This window comes from Hemicordylus capensis, chromosome 1, assembly GCF_027244095.1.
Source record: "Hemicordylus capensis ecotype Gifberg chromosome 1, rHemCap1.1.pri, whole genome shotgun sequence".
Lineage (NCBI taxonomy): Eukaryota > Metazoa > Chordata > Lepidosauria > Squamata > Cordylidae > Hemicordylus > Hemicordylus capensis.
Window position 1 is genome coordinate 430,025,430 of NC_069657.1, and position 21,079 is coordinate 430,046,508.

Here is a 21,079-nt window from a genome sequence, read left to right on the forward strand (position 1 = left end):
TCACTTCTTACAGCATTCAACCTTCTTGAGCCACCTAGCTTTGCCAGCATATGGTTTACTAATGCTGCTTGCCCTTTAGAAAAGGGGGTGTTTTCGGAAGGTCTTTCTGACAGCATGTAGAGTAGGAATGTGCACGAACCTCGGTTCATTCAGCAGTTTGAAATCAAACCATTTCATGGTTCTGCAATCTGGTTCAGCCCAAACATGAACTGGTTTGGTGGTTCGAGAGCAGTGCCAGGGAGGGCAGCAAGCGACACCTTTAAAAGTGAGTACAGCAGGCCCTTACCTGCTTGACCACCGCTCCATGCAGCAACAGGAATCTCTATGGAGTGGTGATCACCCAGGTAAGGACCTGCTGTACTCACTTTTAAAGGTGCTCCCAGTGCTGCTCTCGAACTGTCGCACCGATTCGTTGTTGGGCCAAAATGGAATGAACCAGTTTGCAGAACCATGAACCGCTACACTAACAGATGTTTGTGCGCATCCCTAATGTAGAAGTTACTGGTGAAAAGCTCTTGCTAAAAGCAAGTTATCTTCTGTGAGCCCAAACTAAACTTGGACCACGGACCATCGTTGTTCACTGTGATATCCACAATAAAGTAGGCACATGTCATAGCTGCCCAGGAGAAAGATCTCTCTCGTGTGCTTTGCATCCTGTGCAGGAAATTCATGAGTTTGACACTGGCTTCAAGGAACATACATTACAGTATCTTGGGTATTGTTTTAATTGGAGCTATTGTTTTAATGCAGACTGGCAGCCAAGGAGTGAAATATGATTTCAGGAGTGGTTGTTAGATTGCCCAAATGGGACTCCTGTGTTTGATTAATACAATGTAAGAAGTAATTAAAACTAATCTGTTACAAGCACCTTGGAGATAAATTTGATTAAAAAGTGGGGTATAAATCATTAACATTCTCTCTGATCTGTTCTACTGGATATTTGTCCTGAACCCTCCTGCCTATTAAGATCATCTAGGGAAGTCTGGTTACAGTTGCCACTGGCTTGTCTGGTGGCAAGTCAGGGCCCAGTCTTCTCTGTGGTTGCCCCAGGGCTTTGGAATGCACTCCCTGACAAAATAAGAGCTGCTCCATCTCCAATTGCTTTTAAAAAGACCCTTAAGACACACCTGTCTTCTCAGGCTTTTAATTAAAATTAATTTTAAATTGTTTTACTCTGAAATTGTTTTGGCATACTTTCACGGAATAAAAACAATTGTGTGTTTTATTTTTATATTATAATGTGGATTATGTACACTGCCTAGAGAGGCATATCAGTCAGTATACAAATATGATAGATAAATTAAACATTTGCCTATGGGTACTTTTGAACAGGGCTCTGAAAAACTTTTTATTTTGACGGACGTATGAGGCCCTTCTAATCAGTGGCTATATGTGTTAGGTTTTTATTAATGGTTGCAGTTGTACCATATGTGTTGCTGCTATCCTCTGGTTTTGATTTTATTAATGTTTGTTTCGTGACCCTGGGTAGCCTATACTGAAAGGTGGCCTAAGCATACCTGACAGACAAAGCAGGATGCTGTTTCTCTTGCCCAGCTTCCCAGGATCTTTTGGTTGGCCATTATTAGAAGTATGTCTGTCCATGTGGTGGTGGTTTTTCTTTAATCTTACATTGTGAAGAGGCGTATGCTTAAGTAGGTTGATATAACTTTGTTCCAAAGAGCAACGATGGTTCAACGACCTGGGCACATAACTTTGTTGTCTGAAATAAAATGGCTAGTTTGAAACTTTGTAATATTGGTTGGTGAAATAAGGATCATCTTTTCATTTGTTTTCATTTACCAATCATAGCTAGGTGAGTCCTATAACCCACAGTGGTAAAATGCCTGGAATGTCATGGAGCAACATACTTCTACAGAGTTGTAATGGCTCAGTGTCTGTCCCCCAATTCTAATGCCACCTGATGCTTTCTGGAATTGCACCACATAAACAGCAACATTGATTTCACTAATCCAGCTGACAGTTATTAATTAGCTTCCAGAATTCTTTTGCCAGTGGTGGGCAGCCTTTTGGCATGAACCTCTTGCAACCAGTGTTCCTTAAGGCGTGCGCATGTGTGCACACTCACACGTTTTTGATGTCCACTCAATTAATTGTAGGTCCCACTCAAGTTGAATCAGGAAGGCCCCACTCTGATTGCATGTGTGCACACTCTGTCTTGATACTGCCACCCAGAGCAAAACTCATTCCACACAGAGATGAAAAAAATTAGAGAAAGCACTACTTGAAACTGGACTTTTTCCTTTTCCATACGTGGTGGTCATGTGGGAAGGCAAAGGCTTTTTGGGATATGATATACAATGAGTTGAAGAAAATATTTAGAGTGACATTTCTTAAGAGGCCAGAATCCTTCCTGCTGGGAATAACTGAAAGAGAGTTCTCTAGAAGAAACTTAACATTCTTAATGTATGCAACCACTGCGGTCAGGATAGTATATGCGCAGAAATGAAAAGACACTAAAATGCCCTCAAAAGAAGACTGGCTGATAAAAATTTTGGAATATGCTGAGATGGCAAGGCTTACAGCACTTATAAGAGATGAAAATTTGGAATGTTTTTAAAAAGATTGGGAACCATTTTTGTTCTACTTAAAGAAATATTTTTCTACCTGTAATATGGACTTTTTCAGTAGGGTTTGAAATATAGTAATAACAGCAGGTTGGGTAAAACCTAGTAGTATTGTGGAGTATGCATGTTTTGAATTATTATAGCATTGGTTTATATGTATAGTTATTGTGAACTGCGCAGATAGGCAGGTCAATATTTACTTATGTGTAGAATTAGATAAATGAATGTAATTTGAATGTAAAAGCTATTGTAAAATCCAATAAAAATTTAAAATGTGGGGAAAAAAGAAATTGGACTTTTTTCCAGCCATATGGGATGGCTGGTCAGCCTTGTCCTGCTACATTTATCTGATCTCATTAGTGAGTGCACTTGAGCTTCAAAGCTAAATGCCCTAAAAGTTCTCCCCCAAAGTCCTAGACCTCACGAAGACAAAGCATGTGAGAACAAGCTACACGTGACAAGCAGTTCTGTGATTCTTCCTCTCAACTTAAAAATGAAAAACAGTTGTAGGAGACTGATATTGGTCTGGTCAAACTCTATCTTCCCAGTGCAGGTAAAGATGGAGTGCTTGGATATTTCCTCATGGATGGGAGAGCAACTTAGGGGCAGACTTTTGGACTGCTCAATAACGAGAGGGGATTAAGAATTCTCCACTTTTGATTTCAGCCTCCTAATACCACTGTTCACTTAAAACAAAACTTACAGGAGGAGGAATTGGCCATTGCATGTGACTTGGCCATGAAAGTATGGCACACATTGAGCATTCTGTTACTTTTTCAACTGTGCATGGCCATGCAACTCCTGTGTTTAAAGCAGTTGATCTTTAAGTAGCTAGTTGCTAGCTACTTAATTTCCCCCCTCTCTGCTCTAGGGGAAAAATGCAGGTCTGCTGTCCAAGGCAAAATTGGATATTTTTCAGGCTTCTACAGTTTCACTTTTAAGATGACACAGGGTTCTCTGAAGTGGGGAAACTTGCACCCTCACAGTTGTATGATCAGATTTTTAGGTAGTATGCTGCTATTTTTTATTGGAAAGTTTTACAAGCTTCTGCTGTTGTGAATTAGTCAAATTGATTTTAAAAAAAAATTAAGGTAGGTATATGACAGAAATAGTGGATGGGCTGTAGGCATTGAAGGTAGGGGCATGTGTTTGAACTATTATTATCCTTGAAATTTTCTTTTCAGGCTAACACAGGTAATGTGTTTAATGCACGTTATAGGTGTTCTTAATGCACTAGGTGAGTGCAGTGTTCCCTCTAAGGCGTTCACACACGCTCACAAGTTTTTTGATGTCCGCTCAGTTAATTTTTGTTCCTGCTCAGGTTGAATCAGGAGGGCCCCATTCTGAATGCATGTGCGCACACACTGCTTTCATACTGCCACCCAGAAGAAAACTCATCCTGCACACAGATTAAAAAAAAAATAGAGAACACTGGGTGGGTGCGTCAGAAAATACTTGCCCTCAAGTTATTGCTCTCATTAAGAGGTCACCAAGAGGGCTGCCATGCCTTCTTGAAGGCTGAATGACACTGTTGACTCTGCCCACCTGTTTTTATTTTAACTATGGCAGATTACAAGCTAGGAAACTTAAATATAGCAGAACAAGATACATTATTTCAGTGACTCATTTACAGCTTCCTCAACTAGAGCAAGAACACCACTTCAGGTAGATGCACTTCCAGGGAGTTTCTTAAAGAAGCTTGTTAAAGTACATAGCTGGTAGAAGTCAATGAATAATGGGAGTAGGGGGTGGGGGAGATTGGAGGAAGGTGGGCTTACTTCTGTTCTTGTCATCAAAGCCTGTCCAGCCCTTTCCGATGTCTCCATGTAGGACAGAGACACGTGAAATGGTTGTAAGATGGGAGATTCCTCTTACTCGTGTGGGGATAAACGTGTGTGCATATGAGGGAGAATATGAAGAAGAGAAGCAAAGGAAAGAATTCCATTCTTCTTCCTGTCCTTCCCTTGCTCCTACTGCAATTTCATCTACAACTCCCATTATATAATGTTGTTGGTGTTATGTAACAAACATTAATGAAGATGACCTATGGTTTCACAGTTGGCTTAAAGTTTGCCCAATAGATATAAAGTAATCTGTAATTTGGTGTATTGGCTTGGAGAATGTCCTTTTTTTAAAAAAAAGTTAATACTGAGCCTATAAATATAATACTGAAATGTTACTCATGACTTTTAAAAATAACACTTGTTATAAATATCACAAACACTTTCACTTAGATAACTATTACTAGAAACGAGGCAATCTAATGAGCCAAATACTCGGATAATTTGACAGATAATGTAAACTCAGTCCAAAGCTAGGATTTGATTTGGCATGGGGAAATGCTTGATTAACAAGCAGAAGGTTGCAGGTTTGAATCCCCGCTGCTTACTATATTGGGCAGCAGCGATATAAGAAGATGCTGATAGGCATCATCTCATACTGCGTGGGAGGAGGCAATGGTAAACCCCTCCTGTATACTGCCAAAGAAAACCACAGGGCTATGTAGGTGCCAGGGGTTGAAATCGACTCGACGACACACTTTACCTTTATAGCAGAGTTAGGAAAAAATTAAAATTTGGAAGGTGTTGCGTCTTCTAATTGCTGCTAGTTTTAAAACAATCTTTCACTTCTCTAGTAAATCTCTTCTAGCATATCAAGAAGCATTTGAGGTTTTCCTATGTATACTGCATTTTATATAACAATTTTTCTTGAAAATGGGAGTAAAATTACTGAGGATCCTTCCACTTCCACAAGTATTGATGAACACCTTGGATAAATAGCAAGAGAGAATTGATCACTGAGAATTCATTAATTAAAGACGGTTCCAGTTTAACTGGGAAGAGTGTTTATCTTTCTGTGCTCTACATAATTATTTAACAATGTAAATCTAAAAATGTGTTTTAAAACATGTTTTTGCAGATAGGTCTATTCAGGAATCCCTGAGCACTGGCTTTGCTTTCTAGTCAAATGTGTTTCTCTTCACCACTGCCCGCTTTTTGAGTCTGTGGAATATTCGGAGAACTATGGGAATGGAGGGATTCTTGCACTCGTGTTGGGGTTTTGTAGACGGTGTAAGGAGTATCTTGCTGCTTTTTGCAAAAAAACAAATGAGAATAAAAAGAAAGATGTGGCATTTGCTGAAGGCAGCAGCAAAGCGTGTGTTGCTGGCATCTTCTGCAAAAGCTCAATTCTCAGGGGGTGAAACTACCTCTCCTTTCCTCCTCCATTCTCCATGGAAGAGAAAAGGTTTTTCCTTGGCTTGCTCACTCACTGTGCTTTTTCTGGATGCACAGGAGTGCTTGATGGACATGGGAGGGACATGTTGCTGGCAGGCAGGCAAGCAAGTTAATTTATGGAGCCCTGTGTTGCATGCAGGTCCAGGAGTCTGGATTAGCTCCAATTCCCTGTTCAGTGTGTGCTGGGTGGCAAATCTGGGTTTGCTGCTGTGTAATAGCCTTTCATTTGACCTGCTAGGCAATTGAAAGTCCATCAATATAACCTGCTGGGCACTGTGTATTATCCTTTGCATCCTCCTCTTCAGCATTGTCAGCCTGGTCTGCTGTTAGGCTAAATTGTATGAACAAGGCAACGGTGCACTCATAAGAACAGCCCTGCTGGATCAGGCCCAAGGCCCATCTAGTCCAGCATCCTGTTTCACACAGTGGCCCACCAGATGCTGCTGGAAGCCTACAGGCAGGAGCTGAGGGCATGCCCTCTCTCCTGCTGTTACCCCCCTGCAACTGGAACAACTGCATCCTGCCTTTGAGGCTGGAAGTGGCCTATAGCCCTCCAACTAGTAGCCGATGATAGACCTATCCTCCATGAAGTTATCCAAACTCCTCTTAAAGCCATCCAGGTTGTTGTCTGTCACCACATCTTGTGGCAGAGAATTCCACAAGTTGATGATGAGTTGTGTGAAAAAGTACTTCCATTTGCTGGTCCTAAATTTCCTGGCAATCAATTTCATGAGATGACCCCTGGTTGTAGTGTTATGTGAGAGAGAGAAGAATATTTCTCTCTCTCCACCTTTCTCCACACCATGCATGATTTTATAGATCTCTATCATGTCTCTCCGCAGTCATCATTTTTCTAAACTAAATAGCCCCATGTGTTGTAGCCTTGCCTCATAAGAAAGGTGCTCTAGGCCCCTGATCATCTTGGTTGCCCTCTTCTGCACCTTTTCCAGTTCTACAATGTCCTTTTTAAGGTGTGGTGACCAGAATTGTATGCAGTACTCCGGTTGCGGCCACACCATCGTTTTGTATAAGGGCATTATAATATTAGCCGTTTTATTTTCAATCCCCTTCCTAATGATCCCTAGCATGGAACTGGCCTTTTTCACAGCTGCCGCACATTGAGTTGACACTTTCAACGAGCTGTCCACCATGACCTCAAGATCCCTCTCCTGGTCAGTCACCGACAGCTCAGATCCATATCTATATCTATATCTATATCTATATCTATATCTATATCTATATCTATACACACTTGAAGTATACTTGAAGTTGGGGTTTTTCGTCCCAATGTGCATCATTTTACACTTGCCAACATTGAACTGCATTTGACATTTTGTCACCCACTCCCCCAGTTTGGAGAGATCCTTTTGGAGCTCCTCACAATCTATTGTGGATTTCACTACCCGAAAGACTTTGGTATCATCTGCAAATTTGGCCACCTCGCTGCTTACCCCTACTTCTAGATCATTTGATATCATCATCAATAAATTAAAAAGCACCGGTCCCAGTACAGATCCCTGGGGGACCCCACTTCTTACTTTCCTCCATTGTGAAAACTCTCCATTTATCCCTACCCTTTGTGTCCTGTCTTTCAACCAGTTAGCAATCCACACATGTACTTGTCCTCTTATCCCATGACTGCTAAATTTTCTGAAGAGTCTTTGTTGAGGAACTTTGTCAAAAGCTTTTTGGAAGTCCAGGTATACTGTGTCAACTGGGTCACCTTGATTCACACACCTGCTGACACTCCAAAAGGTTGGTGAGGCAAGATTTACCTTTGCAGAAGCCATGCTGTTTCTCTCCCAGCAGGGCCTGTTCTTCTATGTGCTTTACAATTTTATCCTTGAGGATGCTTTCCCTCAATTTTCCTGGAATGGACGTTAAGCTAACCGGCTTGTAATTTCCCGGATTGCCCCTGGATCCCTTTTTTAAACTCTGTGTTACATTTGCTACTTTCCAATTCTCTGGTACAGAGCCCGATTGCAGGGATAAGTTATATATTTTAGCAAGGAGGTCAGCAATTTCACATTTGAGTTCTTTGAGGACTCTTGGATGGATGCCATCCGGCCCTGGCGATTTGCTCATTTTCAGTTTTTCCAGACAGTTTAGAACATCATCTCTTGTCACTTCTATCAGACTCAGTTCTTTAGCCTCTATCCCCGAAAAGCCTGTTTCAGGAACAGCTATATGCTCAGTATCCGTGAAGACAGATTCAAATAACTCATTTAGCTTCTCTGCAACCTCCATATCCTCCTTAATAATCCCTTTCACTCCCTCATAATCTAACGGTCCATCCGCCTCCCTGGCAGGTTTCCTGCATCTGATGTATTTAAAGAAGTTTTTGTTATTTCCCTTGATGCTTTTAGCTAAATGTTCCTCAAACTCTCTTTTTGCCTCCCTTATTGTCACCTTGCATTTCTTTTGCCAGAGTTTGTGTTCCTTTCTGTTCTCCTCATTTGTGTAGGTCTTCCAGTTTCGGAAGGAAACTACCTTCCCTTTAATGGCTTCCTTGACAGTACCTCTAAGCCATGCTGGCATCCTCCTGGACTTTGTGGTACCTTTCCTCCTTCTGGGTATACACTCATTTTAGAGTTGTCAAGCACCCCTCGCTACTCAACAGATCACTAAAAGAAACTGACTAGGTGCAAGGATGGAGGGCTGATGAATTGCAGAACAGTATTGCTTAGGCTGGTATTATATAGTAGCTCTTCAGAATGGTCCAGCAGCTTGGGGGTTGAAGAGGTTGCCCGTTCAGTTGATAGTTTAATGGAGGTTGGGACACAATTTGCAGTTACAGAAACTGGAAGCATTCTATCCTGGTTTTTCATTTGAAGACAAACTTATGTTGCCACTCACCTATCTATAGTAGCTCCCCAGTTTGAACATTAGCATCTTTTAGTTGGGTTTTTCTATAGACTGCATTTATGTAGCCATTGTCTCTCTCCCTTATGTAGCCATTGCATCCCATCCTTGACACAATCACACACAGTTGGCACCAAGGTCACACTGACAAGATATAAATGCCACACTGGTAAGTTGTAAGGTAGAGACTGGATAAGCATCTGTCAAATAATGACTTTAATTTAGGGCAACCTGATGTAGGAGGCTGAGAACAAAATCTGCTCTCATAACGTTATATCATTTTCATGACAACTACAAAAATTGCTTACCTGGAAAACTAATATTAGAAAAGGGATATATATTTAGTAGTCTTTTGATGTTAAGCAGCAGCTGGGGGGGTGGGGGGAGCAGGCAGCCAGCTCAGATGATCAGCCAACTCTTCAGATCACCAACTGCTTTGTGGGTCATCATTCAGAATTGTTGCTTTAATGCACTTGCAGATTGAGAAGAATTGTCTTAAGAGTTTTACTCAAACCTAACTTTCAGGAATATTGAGGGGGAAATGCTGTTTTTGTTTCAGCCCTGGTTTATTGTCAGTATTTTTCTCTAAATGTCCAGCGTGTCAAAGATAAACTGTTTGCAATTCTCTCTGAAATGAAGATACATGGCACACACCAATATGAAACACTCTTGATAGCTGACACTATAAAAAGTGTTTTAAATTTTTAAAAGTGCTTAGCACAGGTATTGGTCAAAATGATTTGTTGTAGCTTCACTCTTTTCTCCCCACCCCCCACAGATTTTTGGAGGCTGGTAGTCAGTGAATTTGAAACTGATATGACTAGGAGCAGTGGTTGAATGCAGTAATGTGGAAGATATATAAGAACATATCTGTTATGCTATATTTTGTATTTGTAGAAAATGAGGACTTCAAAATTGATAATTTAATAAGCATTGGTAGGTAATATGCTACTTCAGTTTAAACGTTACCAGTGTAACTGTTCAAAGCCTGTTGAATCTAGTTGCTGCGATTTCATTTGCATGCTTCTGTGTTCCATTTACATAACTGTATTACAAAAATCAAAGACTTTGATCCAGAATTATGCTAGCAGTACTTTGCACACATAATGGAGCTTTCCTGCCCCTTCTCCCCCACTGCAGCCTCATGTCTCCAAAAACCGGCTCTCAAGGGTGGACATGGTATGGGGGACAGGATGGCAAGACCCCATTGCATGAGTACAACTTGCACAACTCTGGATCCAAGCCATTGTGTTGCTCTTAACTCAAGAGCCATGGATGTTTTGGGTAGAGGAACTTGTTGATGGTTACTTGGTGCCATATGAATATTCATCCACCCCACCCTCTGCTTTAAAATTGTATTAATCTCTTATTGTTGCCCATTTTGTATAGCTAGCTTTGGGGCTCTGTTGAGTATATCTAGCCAGAAGGATATTTCTTAACATTTCGTTAGGAGTATTTTCTGTATGCCCGTTAGCTAATACATGTATAGTGTGTTTGGTTCTCAATTCATTTAAATGACTAAAATGTTGTTGTCTTGTCTCTGATATGTAGGTAGCCTAATCCATGGGTAAAGTTGGGAAGATGTGGAACAGTTTCAAATACAGATGCCAGAATCTCTTCAACCTTGAAGGTGGGAACAGAAGTGAAAATGTAGATGTGAACTCCAGTAGTTCATCAGTTAAAGAAAGAAGCGTGTTTGTACCTGATTCAGCTGAACATCGACCAAGCAGCCCCATAAGAGATGTTTCTTTACAATTGAGTCTAAATCCTTCAAGAAGCTCTGCGAGGAAAAATCAGAATTGTGCCACCGAAATCCCACAGATTGTGGAAATAAGCATTGAAAAAGAGAGTGATGTGGATGTTGCCACAGGATCTCGACTTGCACGAAGGGATTCCTACTCACGGCATGCACCTTGGGGTGGGAAGAAGAAACATTCCTGCTCGACTAAAACACAGAGCTCCTTAGAGAATGATAAAAGATTTGGCCGTTGTCGCTTGCAAAGGAGGGAAAGAAGATACGGTGTGAGCTCCGTACATGACACAGATAGCATCTCTAGTAGGACCATAGGGGGACGTTCCCTGCGGCAGAGACTGCAGGATACTGTTGGCTTATGTTTCCCCATGAGAACTTACAGCAAACAATCCAAGCCTCTCTTTTCTAATAAAAGAAAGATTCATCTCTCTGAACTAATGCTCGAAAAATGCCCCTTCCCTGCTGGATCAGACTTAGCCCAAAAATGGCATCTAATTAAGCAGCACACAGCCCCAGTGAGCCCACACTCTACTCTCTTTGATGCATTTGATCCTTCTGTTGCTTCTCTAGAAGACGAAGAAGACCGGCTCAGAGAGAGACGGAGGCTCAGCATTGAGGAAGGAGTTGATCCGCCTCCTAATGCTCAGATACATACATTTGAAGCTACTGCACAGGTGAATCCTTTATATAAACTGGGACCTAAGCTGGCTCCTGGCATGTCTGAGCTGAATGGAGACACGAATTCAGTACCACAGGGAAGCTGTGACCTGGAGGAAGATACGACAATCCTCTGCTTGCAGTCACGCAGACAGAAGCAACGCCAGATATCTGGAGAGAGCCATAGCCACATCAGCAGGCAAGGAGTTTGGAAAGTACATACTCAGATTGATTACATACACTGCCTTGTGCCAGACTTACTTCAGATCACTGGTAACCCTTGCTATTGGGGTGTGATGGACCGTTACGAGGCAGAAGCACTTTTGGAAGGAAAGCCAGAGGGCACTTTTTTGCTCAGGGATTCTGCACAAGAAGACTACCTCTTCTCTGTGAGCTTCCGCCGTTACAATCGCTCTCTCCATGCACGCATTGAGCAATGGAACCACAACTTCAGTTTTGATGCTCACGACCCCTGTGTGTTTCACTCCTCCACTGTCACAGGACTTCTAGAACACTACAAAGATCCCAGCTCTTGTATGTTTTTTGAACCATTGCTTACAGCTTCCCTAAACAGGACTTTTCCTTTTAGTTTGCAATACATCTGCCGGGCCGTAATCTGCAGGTCCACATCCTATGATGGGATTGACTGTCTCCCTTTGCCATCAATGCTGCAAGACTTTCTAAAGGAATATCATTATAAGCAAAAGGTTCGGGTGCGATGGTTGGAGAGGGAACCAATTAAGACAAAGTGAATGGAGTTCAAAAACCCCAGTAAACTCACTAGGATCTGTGCTTTTTTGTGCATTACAGTATAACTTCAGTAAGAACATCGGTGTTCAGCTTTTTTTTTTGGCAGTGTTGTACTTAAGCTTAGTGTGTGTTAAGATTGTCGGATGCTACCTGCTATTAATCAAGCCTAGTTGTGAATACCTCTTGAAAGAATATGCAGAACACAAAAATTGCACATTTTTTTTAAATGCAGTCTTTTAGATTATAATTTCCCAATTCCAGGATACTCTTCCTACCATAATTCCTGTAGTAATTATGTGAGGCAGCTATTGGGCATTGACTCTAAGTTCCATTCAGTTTCAGAACAAAGTGGGTTTTCTTCTCCTCCTTTGGTTGTATATGAGCACTTGAATACCAACAACTGTAGTCTAATATTGTTGCTTTCTCAGCAGAAACCACCTTTTTAAAAAAAGTTCAGGTTTTTCCTCCTAAACTAATTTCTAAATTAAAGCTTTTTTAAAGATGAAAAATAATGAGCAACAAGGGAAACCATGCTGTCACCTAGCAATCATGTCATTCACGTGTTGGGTATATACATGCATCTACTCTATAGCAAAACTTTGGTTCCAAATAGGGTTGTCACCCAATCAAATACATTTTACTCAATATGAGCTTTAATACATTAATCAGTAAAATCTATATACACTTTCACATGAATCTGAAGCTATGCCTTTTCTTTAAATGATGGCAGGAACCATTTAAAAAGCATTCCCTGCTGTGGAACCGAGAAAGGGGAGTGACTTCACTAGGATACCAGTCACCTGTAATTTGTAAAAATACTTAGCAACTTTAGAACACACAGAGGTTTCAGTAGCTGCCAACTAAGCCATCTACAACTACTGAGTATCACAGTTAAAATTGAATTTGTTCCATGATAAAGAAAAACAAAACCCTAGCCTAATTGGAACTTCGTATTAACTGATTTTGAATGGTTCAAAACAGTGGGGCTATTCTCATGATTGCAGAAAATTGGGCTAGCCTCCGCTAGCCCGATTTTCTGCAATCGTGAGAACCACTGGGCTTGGCTGCGAGCCTGGTGGTTCTAGAGCAGGTAACCCACTCAAGAACCCCTGCCCTAAAACCAGGTTTGCGGAGCGAGCGCTCCGCAAACCTGGTTTTGAAGATCGTGAGTAGCTGTGGCATGGTTTTGTGCTGCATCTACTCACGAGGAGACCCCTGGAGGGGAGTTGAAAAGCTACCTCCTGGTTCCGGGGGTCTCGCCAGCATGTGGGGGCCAATCGGCCCCCACTCCCCCCAGCCCCCTCTGGCTCCGTCACGGAGCCGGCAATCGTGTGGGCGGCCGATCCAGCCGCCCAGGGCTCCAGCCATGCTCGTGTGCGGGGAGAGTGGGCTTAGCCCGCTCTCCCCGCCCAGCGCCCCAAACCGGATCTCACTGATCGTGAGACCTGGCTCAGTATTTTAACTGTTTAAAAACTGTAATGGCCATCTAGCCGAGTGACCACTTCAGGTTGTTCCAGAGTAGTTAACATTCTATCCCATTTCATCCCCTCCTCCACTCTACATGATGCACCAGAATTAAAGCTTCATTGGTACTGTTGTATTGGTAAAGCGTGTAGCACTTTTTTTTTTTTTTTTGGTAGCTCATAGGTCGTGTTCTCTTTCAGCAATCTGGAAACTTGCTCCATTTTTTTAATTTGTGAACAGAACATGATCCGTTCTGTCCTTGCTGTGTTTGCACTAAAACTTGTGTTGGAGTAGAATCCTTTGTTCTTGCTTACGTATCTGGTACCCCTGAGTAGCACTCACTAGCTCTTTACCCATTTGCTATGGTATATTCCTCCTCCATGGCAGTGACTGTGAGGTAGGGAAATTCAAAGCTTGTATACAAGAAAAGTTATACTTGTATGCCAATGCTAACCAGTTTATCTGGGTATGTGTATGTCTTTCCCCTGCTTGCTGTGCCTTGTTACAGCTTTTTGTGCTAATAAAGTACAGTATTTTCAGTGTTATATTTGTATATTTGCTCTTCTATATTTGCATAGCTTCTCTTATAGCAGTTAACCCATCTGTGTGTTAATAAGCTTTACGTTATTTAGTATAGTTTGCATAAATACTGTGCGGTTGAATAATTGCCTGTTAAGTCATGAAATCTCTCCATAAAATGCAGTTGTCCAGAACCCCAAAGGCTGAGCATGGATTCATTTCACACATAAGCAAACCCAGGTTTGCTACAGTACACCCAGCAGAACTAGGGCCACCCACAACTCCCTGACAAGTGTGCCTGTGGGAGATGCACTGTTGCATTCACACACATTTTTTATCCTAGGTGGATACCAAAAAAGTCAATGGGTAAAGTGGTCCTCAGAAATCACTGCAAATCCATGGATTATCTGTAGTAATAAGTGTACTCTGATATGCTTACTTAATGGTTATTTCAGACATCACAAATTATGGACACAGAAAATCCTTGAGATACTAGTTTTTATACAATATATAGAGTATTCCATGTATTCACAGCAAAAGGTTGCAATTATAGCACCTGTTTGCACACCTGTCCTCAAATATTGTTTCTCAAGATACCTTCATTCAAAGGTACTAGCTGTTCAGTGCCCCTGAAGGTAGGCATCCTTTTTTTTTTTAACTTTAAGTGTCTCCCCATTTATTGTAACATATACTTTGAAAGCTGTTGTATAAAACTTGTCACTTGAAGTGGCCCAAAGATCAGCTGTTGATCCTGGATAAAATTGGTTAGCTATCTGCCATATATTGCCGTGATTAAGAGTACTGCTTATATTTTTCATCTTAAATCAGGCAAAACATTTGCACTAGTGAATTTGAAAGAGATGTGCATTGAATTCATTTCAAAGGATCAGTGAATAAAAATAAAGTTCTGGAAACATGGTTTCCACTAAAAGATAGTATCTTTTAAAATAGGCAGCTTAATTTGTTCATATTTTGATAGTTGCATTAGGTATTGCTGTTGCATTTTTATCAGCACGTAATTTTAACTTATTGTACATTGAGATTTTAACCAAATTCTAATGTATAAAATGTACCTAAAAATGAGCTCTGGTTTGGAAGCAAGCTGCAGTCAGTGGTGGAGTGGGCACTTGCCTCTCCTCTCAGCTCATAACTGAGGCAGGTGTTCCACATGGAGGCTTGTATGTATGATTTCCTGATTGATATTTCCTCCCTTAAAGAAGGAAAAGCTGCGTGCATCGTGTTGTATGTCTGGAGCTTACATGTAGAGTATCTGCCTTGTATTACATGGGGAGGGGCATGTGTCCACTCCTTCACCTCACAAGGAGGATTGCTGTCTTGTAAGGCTCTGGACCCAACTAGAGATGTTTACCAAAGAGAGGGTGAAGGGACACATCTTCTGCATAAAACTTATAATCCAAACTAAAATGATTAAACCAAAGTATCTTAAATGTAGTAATATGCAAACCTACAAATCGTGAACATACCTGTAATTTAGCAGAGTTGCTCACAATTGTTTAGAGTAAATGTAGAGACAAGATACAGAATTGTCCAGTCTCCTAATTCAAGATCAGAAGACTGCTGTACATTGGAAAGCTATTAAAAGGAGTTAATTTTGACTCTGAGAGCACTTTAAAAATATTAGTTTTTGGAAAACTGATTTATCTCAAGGGTTCTCAAACTTGAGTCCCCAGATGTTGGTTGAGCTCCCCAAAACTGAGAGTTTATAGGAGCTGAAGTCTAACAACATCTGAGGACTCAAGTTTGAGGGCTCCTGGATTATCCCATAGATTAGGGTCAGAAAAACACAATTCAGATTTTTTAAGAGCCAGAATAGAGTTCTTGAGATACCCAGAGGAAATCCTAACCTGATGTTAATTGATGTATCAAATGTGCTTTCAAATGTTACCAGAATTCCAGTGCAGAATATCTAACTTTTGTTCTGAACATGTAAGTACTTCTCACTAATGTTAAATGTAAGCATGTGATAATTGTTTGTGTGTGAGTATGTGTAACTGAACATGCAACTTTTTGGTTTATAACTTGCTCTGAAACTAGCTGCTTACATTAAAAAAAAAAAAAAAGTCACCAGCATGAATTTGTGCCAAGTGCACCTTCCCTGTTTCTGTGTGTTCCATCAGTTTGTGTTGGAATTCGATGTGGTTTTTACTGTTGTGAAAGTGTATTCAATATGATTTCCCCCAAAACATATTCAAATCAAGAGCCTAGTCTTTGTGCTACAGGAAACACTTTAAAGTGCCATTTGCCTTCAGTGAAATAATTGTGCTTAAACGTGCAGAAACTTTGTTACCTTCTCCTTTAGCTTAACCTGGTTAATTTGTGATGAGGACCCCCTGGTAGTGGGAGGGTGAAGTTCCAGGGAAGGGGTATCTGGCAGCAAGCAGAGTCACACTTTCTCTTCCAAGCAGAAGAGCTCTTGCATGGTGTGAGGGCTTGGCCTTCAGTCTAACCACTGAACCCCTCTCTTTCAAAAACAATAACAAAACTCAGTAATGTGGTAAATAAAATGAGCAGGTAGGTATGGGGTGGGACTAAAATAAGACGCCAGGGAAACAGTACAAAAACAAGAATAGGTTTACTATAACAAAAGGTTGCAAAAAAATTATTTAAAAAGTACTGAAATGTTAAAGTTCAGCTGGCAAGAGTACAGAGTACAAAATATAAAATAACCTTGCTAGCCTTCTCTCCCAAGGCCCAGCAGGTTTCAGTCAGACCAGCTCCTTTACTGATACCTTCCCTAGCAGTTGCAGCCTTCCAGCTCACACAACACTCAGCGGCACTCTTTCACAGAACTCTTCAGCCACCGCCTTCCTCCTGACTGTTCAACCCTCCATTTTATCCCGTTCCAAAGGGATACATTAACCAATTGGGGTTTCTTCCCTCAGGCAGCCAGAAACTTCTCTCAGAGCCTAGAGACAACCAGTCGCAACACATTTCCTCCAAAACTCTGCAGCAGACAAATTCACCTGGGCTGTTGGAGGTTGCTACCTTTCTAGCCCTTGCAGAACCTGCAGGGGACACAAAACAAAGAAAGCAAACTACAGAGCATAATGGGAAGGAGGCATTCCTTCACGCATGGTGGTTGCCAAAACTTGCAGCTGGCTTGACTTTGGCCACAGCAGCTGCTCTCCTTTGCCTAGTTTTAAGAGAGCCTGAGATGCCCTGTAAGTCTCCTCTCTTCCCACCCCCCTTCATATTTTATTTTTGGACATTGAGATGGTTATACCTTGAAGTGGCAGATCAGTCAAATATGAAACAAGAACAAAATCAAGCAACCAAGAGCAGGACACATGCATACTGCCAGCAACAATTCAAAAACTGCCAAAGGTGAATTTAAGTCTAGAAAAGGTTGCAAAACAGCAATGTAGGTGACTGGTGGGGTGGTGGTGGTGGTCTCTTGGACATGGCAGCAGACTTCATACATGTGATTATGTGCTCCCATCTGTGTGTGTGTGGGGGGGATCTCTGTGTGTGGGGGGTGGTGGCGCTGGAGTGTTCTCAAAGCAAAGCCCTAGAGGTAATGCACTGGCTTAGCCACAACCACACTGTATGCAAGTGTACCTTATTTCTGGTGCTACGGTGCTAAATAAGGCACTAGTTAACGCAATGCCTAGAGGACTCTGCCTATCTCAAGAAAGGAAACTTGAGGTGAGTCTATTCCTGTACAAGCAAAGCTCCCAGACTTGGTTTTTTTGCCTCCTGTATGACTTCCCGCCCCCACCTGCAAAAAGCAAGTGAGTTGTTGAATAGTATGCACCTCGCCTTGTTAAACAAGGCAGGTTGGGCACTGCTGTAGTCTTAGAATTTTGGACACTATTTTTGTCTCCTGTAATTGGGAGGGTGGGATCAAGATGAACTGTGTTCCTTCTGGGACAACTAATAATTAGCTAAACATTTTTCCCAGATCCTTTTAGCAGGAGGTTGCTTTGTATCAGTTTGGTCCTTGCGCCCCCCCACATATGACACCTAGGTCACACATGCTGTCTCCAGAGGAGGATTTAAGAATGCTATGAAATGTGCTGACCCACTTGATTATGCAGATGTCATTGTTTAAAAGCCAACTTGAGACTAATGTGATTCTTCTCCCTTTTTTGAGAAAAATGTATAGTACTCTGATGACTTGCTGTAAAGTTAAGGTAAAATGTGCCATCGAGTCGGTGTCAACTCCTGGCAACCACAGAGTCCTATGGCTGTCTTTGGTAGAATACAGAAGAGGTTTACCATTACCGTCTCCTACACAGTAGGAGATGATGCCTTTCAGCATCTTCCTATATCGCTGCTGCCCAATATAGGTGTCTAGGAAACATACCAGCTGGGATTCGAACTGGCAACCTCTGGCTTGCTGGTCAAGTCACTTCCCCGCTGTGCCATTAGGTGGCTGATGACTTACTGTAGGTAAATATTTTTGAGTCTTAGTCCCCCAGAGATCTATTGGGTCTCACTTGCAGTGCTGCAGAGATCCATTAACTAGAAGCTTATGCTGCTGTCATTCTGGGAGTGGGTTTTAATCTTTAAAAACAGCACCACCTTGGTGAAGAGTATAGAAACAGTGTCTAATAGCATTATGCTTGAAGTTTGAGATGAATGGAGCATAACTGGGTGCAGTTTAGCTCAGGGTGGTTTAGAGTAGGGGTAGGCAACCCTGGCTCTAGCTGCGGAGCAACTCCCATCATCCCCTGCCACATTATTGTGGTGGGGGATGATGGGAGTTGTAGTTCAATGGTTGGAGGCAAGTCCTTGTAGAAGGTTGTGATCTTTATTGTACACCAGTGCTTTCCGGTCAGTAGTACAAACATGGCAGAGGGTAAGTGGCCCTGCTCCCGTCGTGACTCTGTGGCCCTGCTCCGCCTGGCTCAGTCTGAGAAGGAGATGGCTGGGACAGTGATGCACTGACGGCAAGGCGTGGCTTTGCAGTATTCAGCCCTTCAAAAGAGGCACCAGTTGGGAAAAGAGAGTGTGGAATGAAGGAGAAATTGGGAAACCACAACAACTGGTGAAGACTCTGGCAGTGGTACTCATAAAAGTGGTTCTTGTGCCAAAACAAAGTTTGGTCTCATGTCAGATGAGAGTTTTGATGTCTGTTACTAAATAAGCATTGCAAAAGCATAATCTCTAAAAGGGACTTCATGTTTTTTCCATCTATAAAAAGCAAGACTATGAACTCCGTCTCCCTGCCTATGTAGAGTAAGTTCTATTGTGCAGTTTTAGCAATAATGTCATGATGAAAACTTCACAAGTGACTCAAATAAGCTACTTATGCACTGAAGCGCCTTTCCTAATACATTATGATTATTAAAGGATTATTTGAACCTCCTGGTCATGACAATTTTTTACTATATAAGCATGCATCTTGCATGGGTAGTAGTGGTGGCTTCATTTCCCCTGTGACTTTTAATGCCTGCTTCTGGCAAATGTGCATGGTGACCTTTTGATTAATAGCTGCAACATGAATGAAATGCATCCCAATTTGTATTGAACAATTTCTAAGCCTTTTGCAGGCAATGCTCTTGGCACGGAGTACAAAATTAAAAGGGTGGGGGAACAAGCATGCAGAATAAAGCATGAAGCAGCATAAAAATCAGCTAGTGGAAGTAAAACAAGTATTAAGAACATAAGAACAGCCCTGCTGGATCAGACCCAAGGCCCATCTAGTCCAGCATCCTGTTTTGCACAGTGGCCCACCAGATGCTGCTGGAAGCCACAGGCAGGAGTAGAGGGCATGCCTTCTCTCCTGCCATAACTACCCTGCAACTGGTTCTCAGAGCCATCCTGCCTTTGAGACTGGAGGTGGCCCACAGCCCTCTGACTAGTAGCCACTGATGGACCTCTCCTCCATGAAGTTATTCTTCTCCTCCATGAAGTTACTGAAGGTATTCCTTCAAAGCAAATTAAAATGTCTCTACCTGGTATGAGGAGGCGTGGCAGGCAGGTCTCCTTGGGCAGAGAATTCCAAAGCTGAGCCTATGAAAGGTAGGACTCTATAGGTAGGTGCCGGTCTTTTGTATTGTGGCCAGAAATTGACCAGTAACCAGTTTCGAAACAGATGGTCACCGTTAGTCACTCTTGCCACAACGTTAGCTGAAGTTTTTGAGAAATCTTCCAGAGCAGCCCCAGGTAGAGTACATTACAGCAATCTAATCTCAAGGCTAGAGATTGCTCTGCTAGGCATTCATGTGTCTCCAGTAAATATTGTGCCCTGTTCTTGGTGTAATCTATGTGCTAAAGGAGGAGCTCATTTATGTCAGTTTGGAGACAGCTATTGGCTGTGGTGGGGCAGCGGGGAAGCAGCTTGCCTAAGGAGCAAGAGGCTGTTAGTTCGAATCCCCACCAGTGTGTGCTTACCAGACTGTGTCCAGTAAATATATATTTGTAGTCACCTATATCGGGCAGCAGCAACATAGGAAGGTGCTGGAGGTGGATGCTTACTTCAGTGACAATGGCAAAGGCATCATCTACTGCTTGGGAGGAAAGCAATGGTAAACCACTCCTGTATTCTACCAAGACAACTACAGGGCTCTGTGGTTGCCAGGAGTTGATACCAACTTGATGGCACAATCTTTCCTCCTTTCCCCTTGTAGACAGCTGCTTTTTTCACATGGTCTGTAAAGAATAAAGGTATCCAAGCACAAATCAAGGACACAGAATCATAACTTCATAGTAATTATCCGAGATAACATGTTAAGTATTGTTCACTGACTTCTAAGTCTAACGAAAGACACTATCCTGCTTTGCCACGAGAAAAATGTGTATCAAGCCTAACTTTACAGGCTCTGAATTATCATACAGTCTAATTTAACCTTTGAATTAGGAGGTAGTTTCTCTTTTTAAAAGGGTTATCTAATATAAAAATGATATTGCCCCAAAGGAGAAAGATCTGAGGACAGTCATTATGGAGTGCTATTATAAAAGTAGTGTTTACAAGTTGCAGCCAACACAGGTGGAGGTGATATGAGAAATCTGGAAAACGGATTAGGTGTCCTTCACCTGCACTGACTGTATCCTTTAGCTGTGGCGGAGTTACTGTCAAAATCCAGCATTTTGGAGAGGGTACTTCTTCCTTTTCAATATATGTATGCTTAAGTCTACTGAGACATGGGGTTGCAGCTCAGAGGCAGATCAGCTGCTTTGCTTGCAGAAGGTCTTGGGTGACTCCTATCTAAAAATATGAGAGCTGCCGCAAGTTCATGCAGATAACTCTTAGCTAGATGGATTAATGGTCTGACTCTGGCTAAGGC

The 21,079-nt window shown here is 42.0% G+C and overlaps 1 protein-coding gene across 2 annotated transcripts in view; it reads left to right on the forward strand.

Moving 5' to 3' along the window:
* The window catches only part of SOCS5 (suppressor of cytokine signaling 5), a 37,700-nt gene extending 21,779 nt beyond the window's left edge, over positions 1-15,921 (forward strand). Inside the window, exons 1-2 of one of the 2 annotated variants that reach the window (XM_053312357.1) lie at positions 8,739-8,852; positions 10,235-15,921. In XM_053312357.1, coding sequence (XP_053168332.1) covers positions 10,247-11,845 — 1,599 coding nt within the window. In that variant the 5' untranslated portion in view covers positions 8,739-8,852; positions 10,235-10,246 and the 3' untranslated portion in view covers positions 11,846-15,921. Of the gene's footprint in view, positions 1-8,738; positions 8,853-10,234 lie in introns of those variants that run through there. The other variant, XM_053312347.1, reaches the window with a different exon arrangement.
* The last annotated feature ends 5,158 nt before the right edge of the window (positions 15,922-21,079 follow it).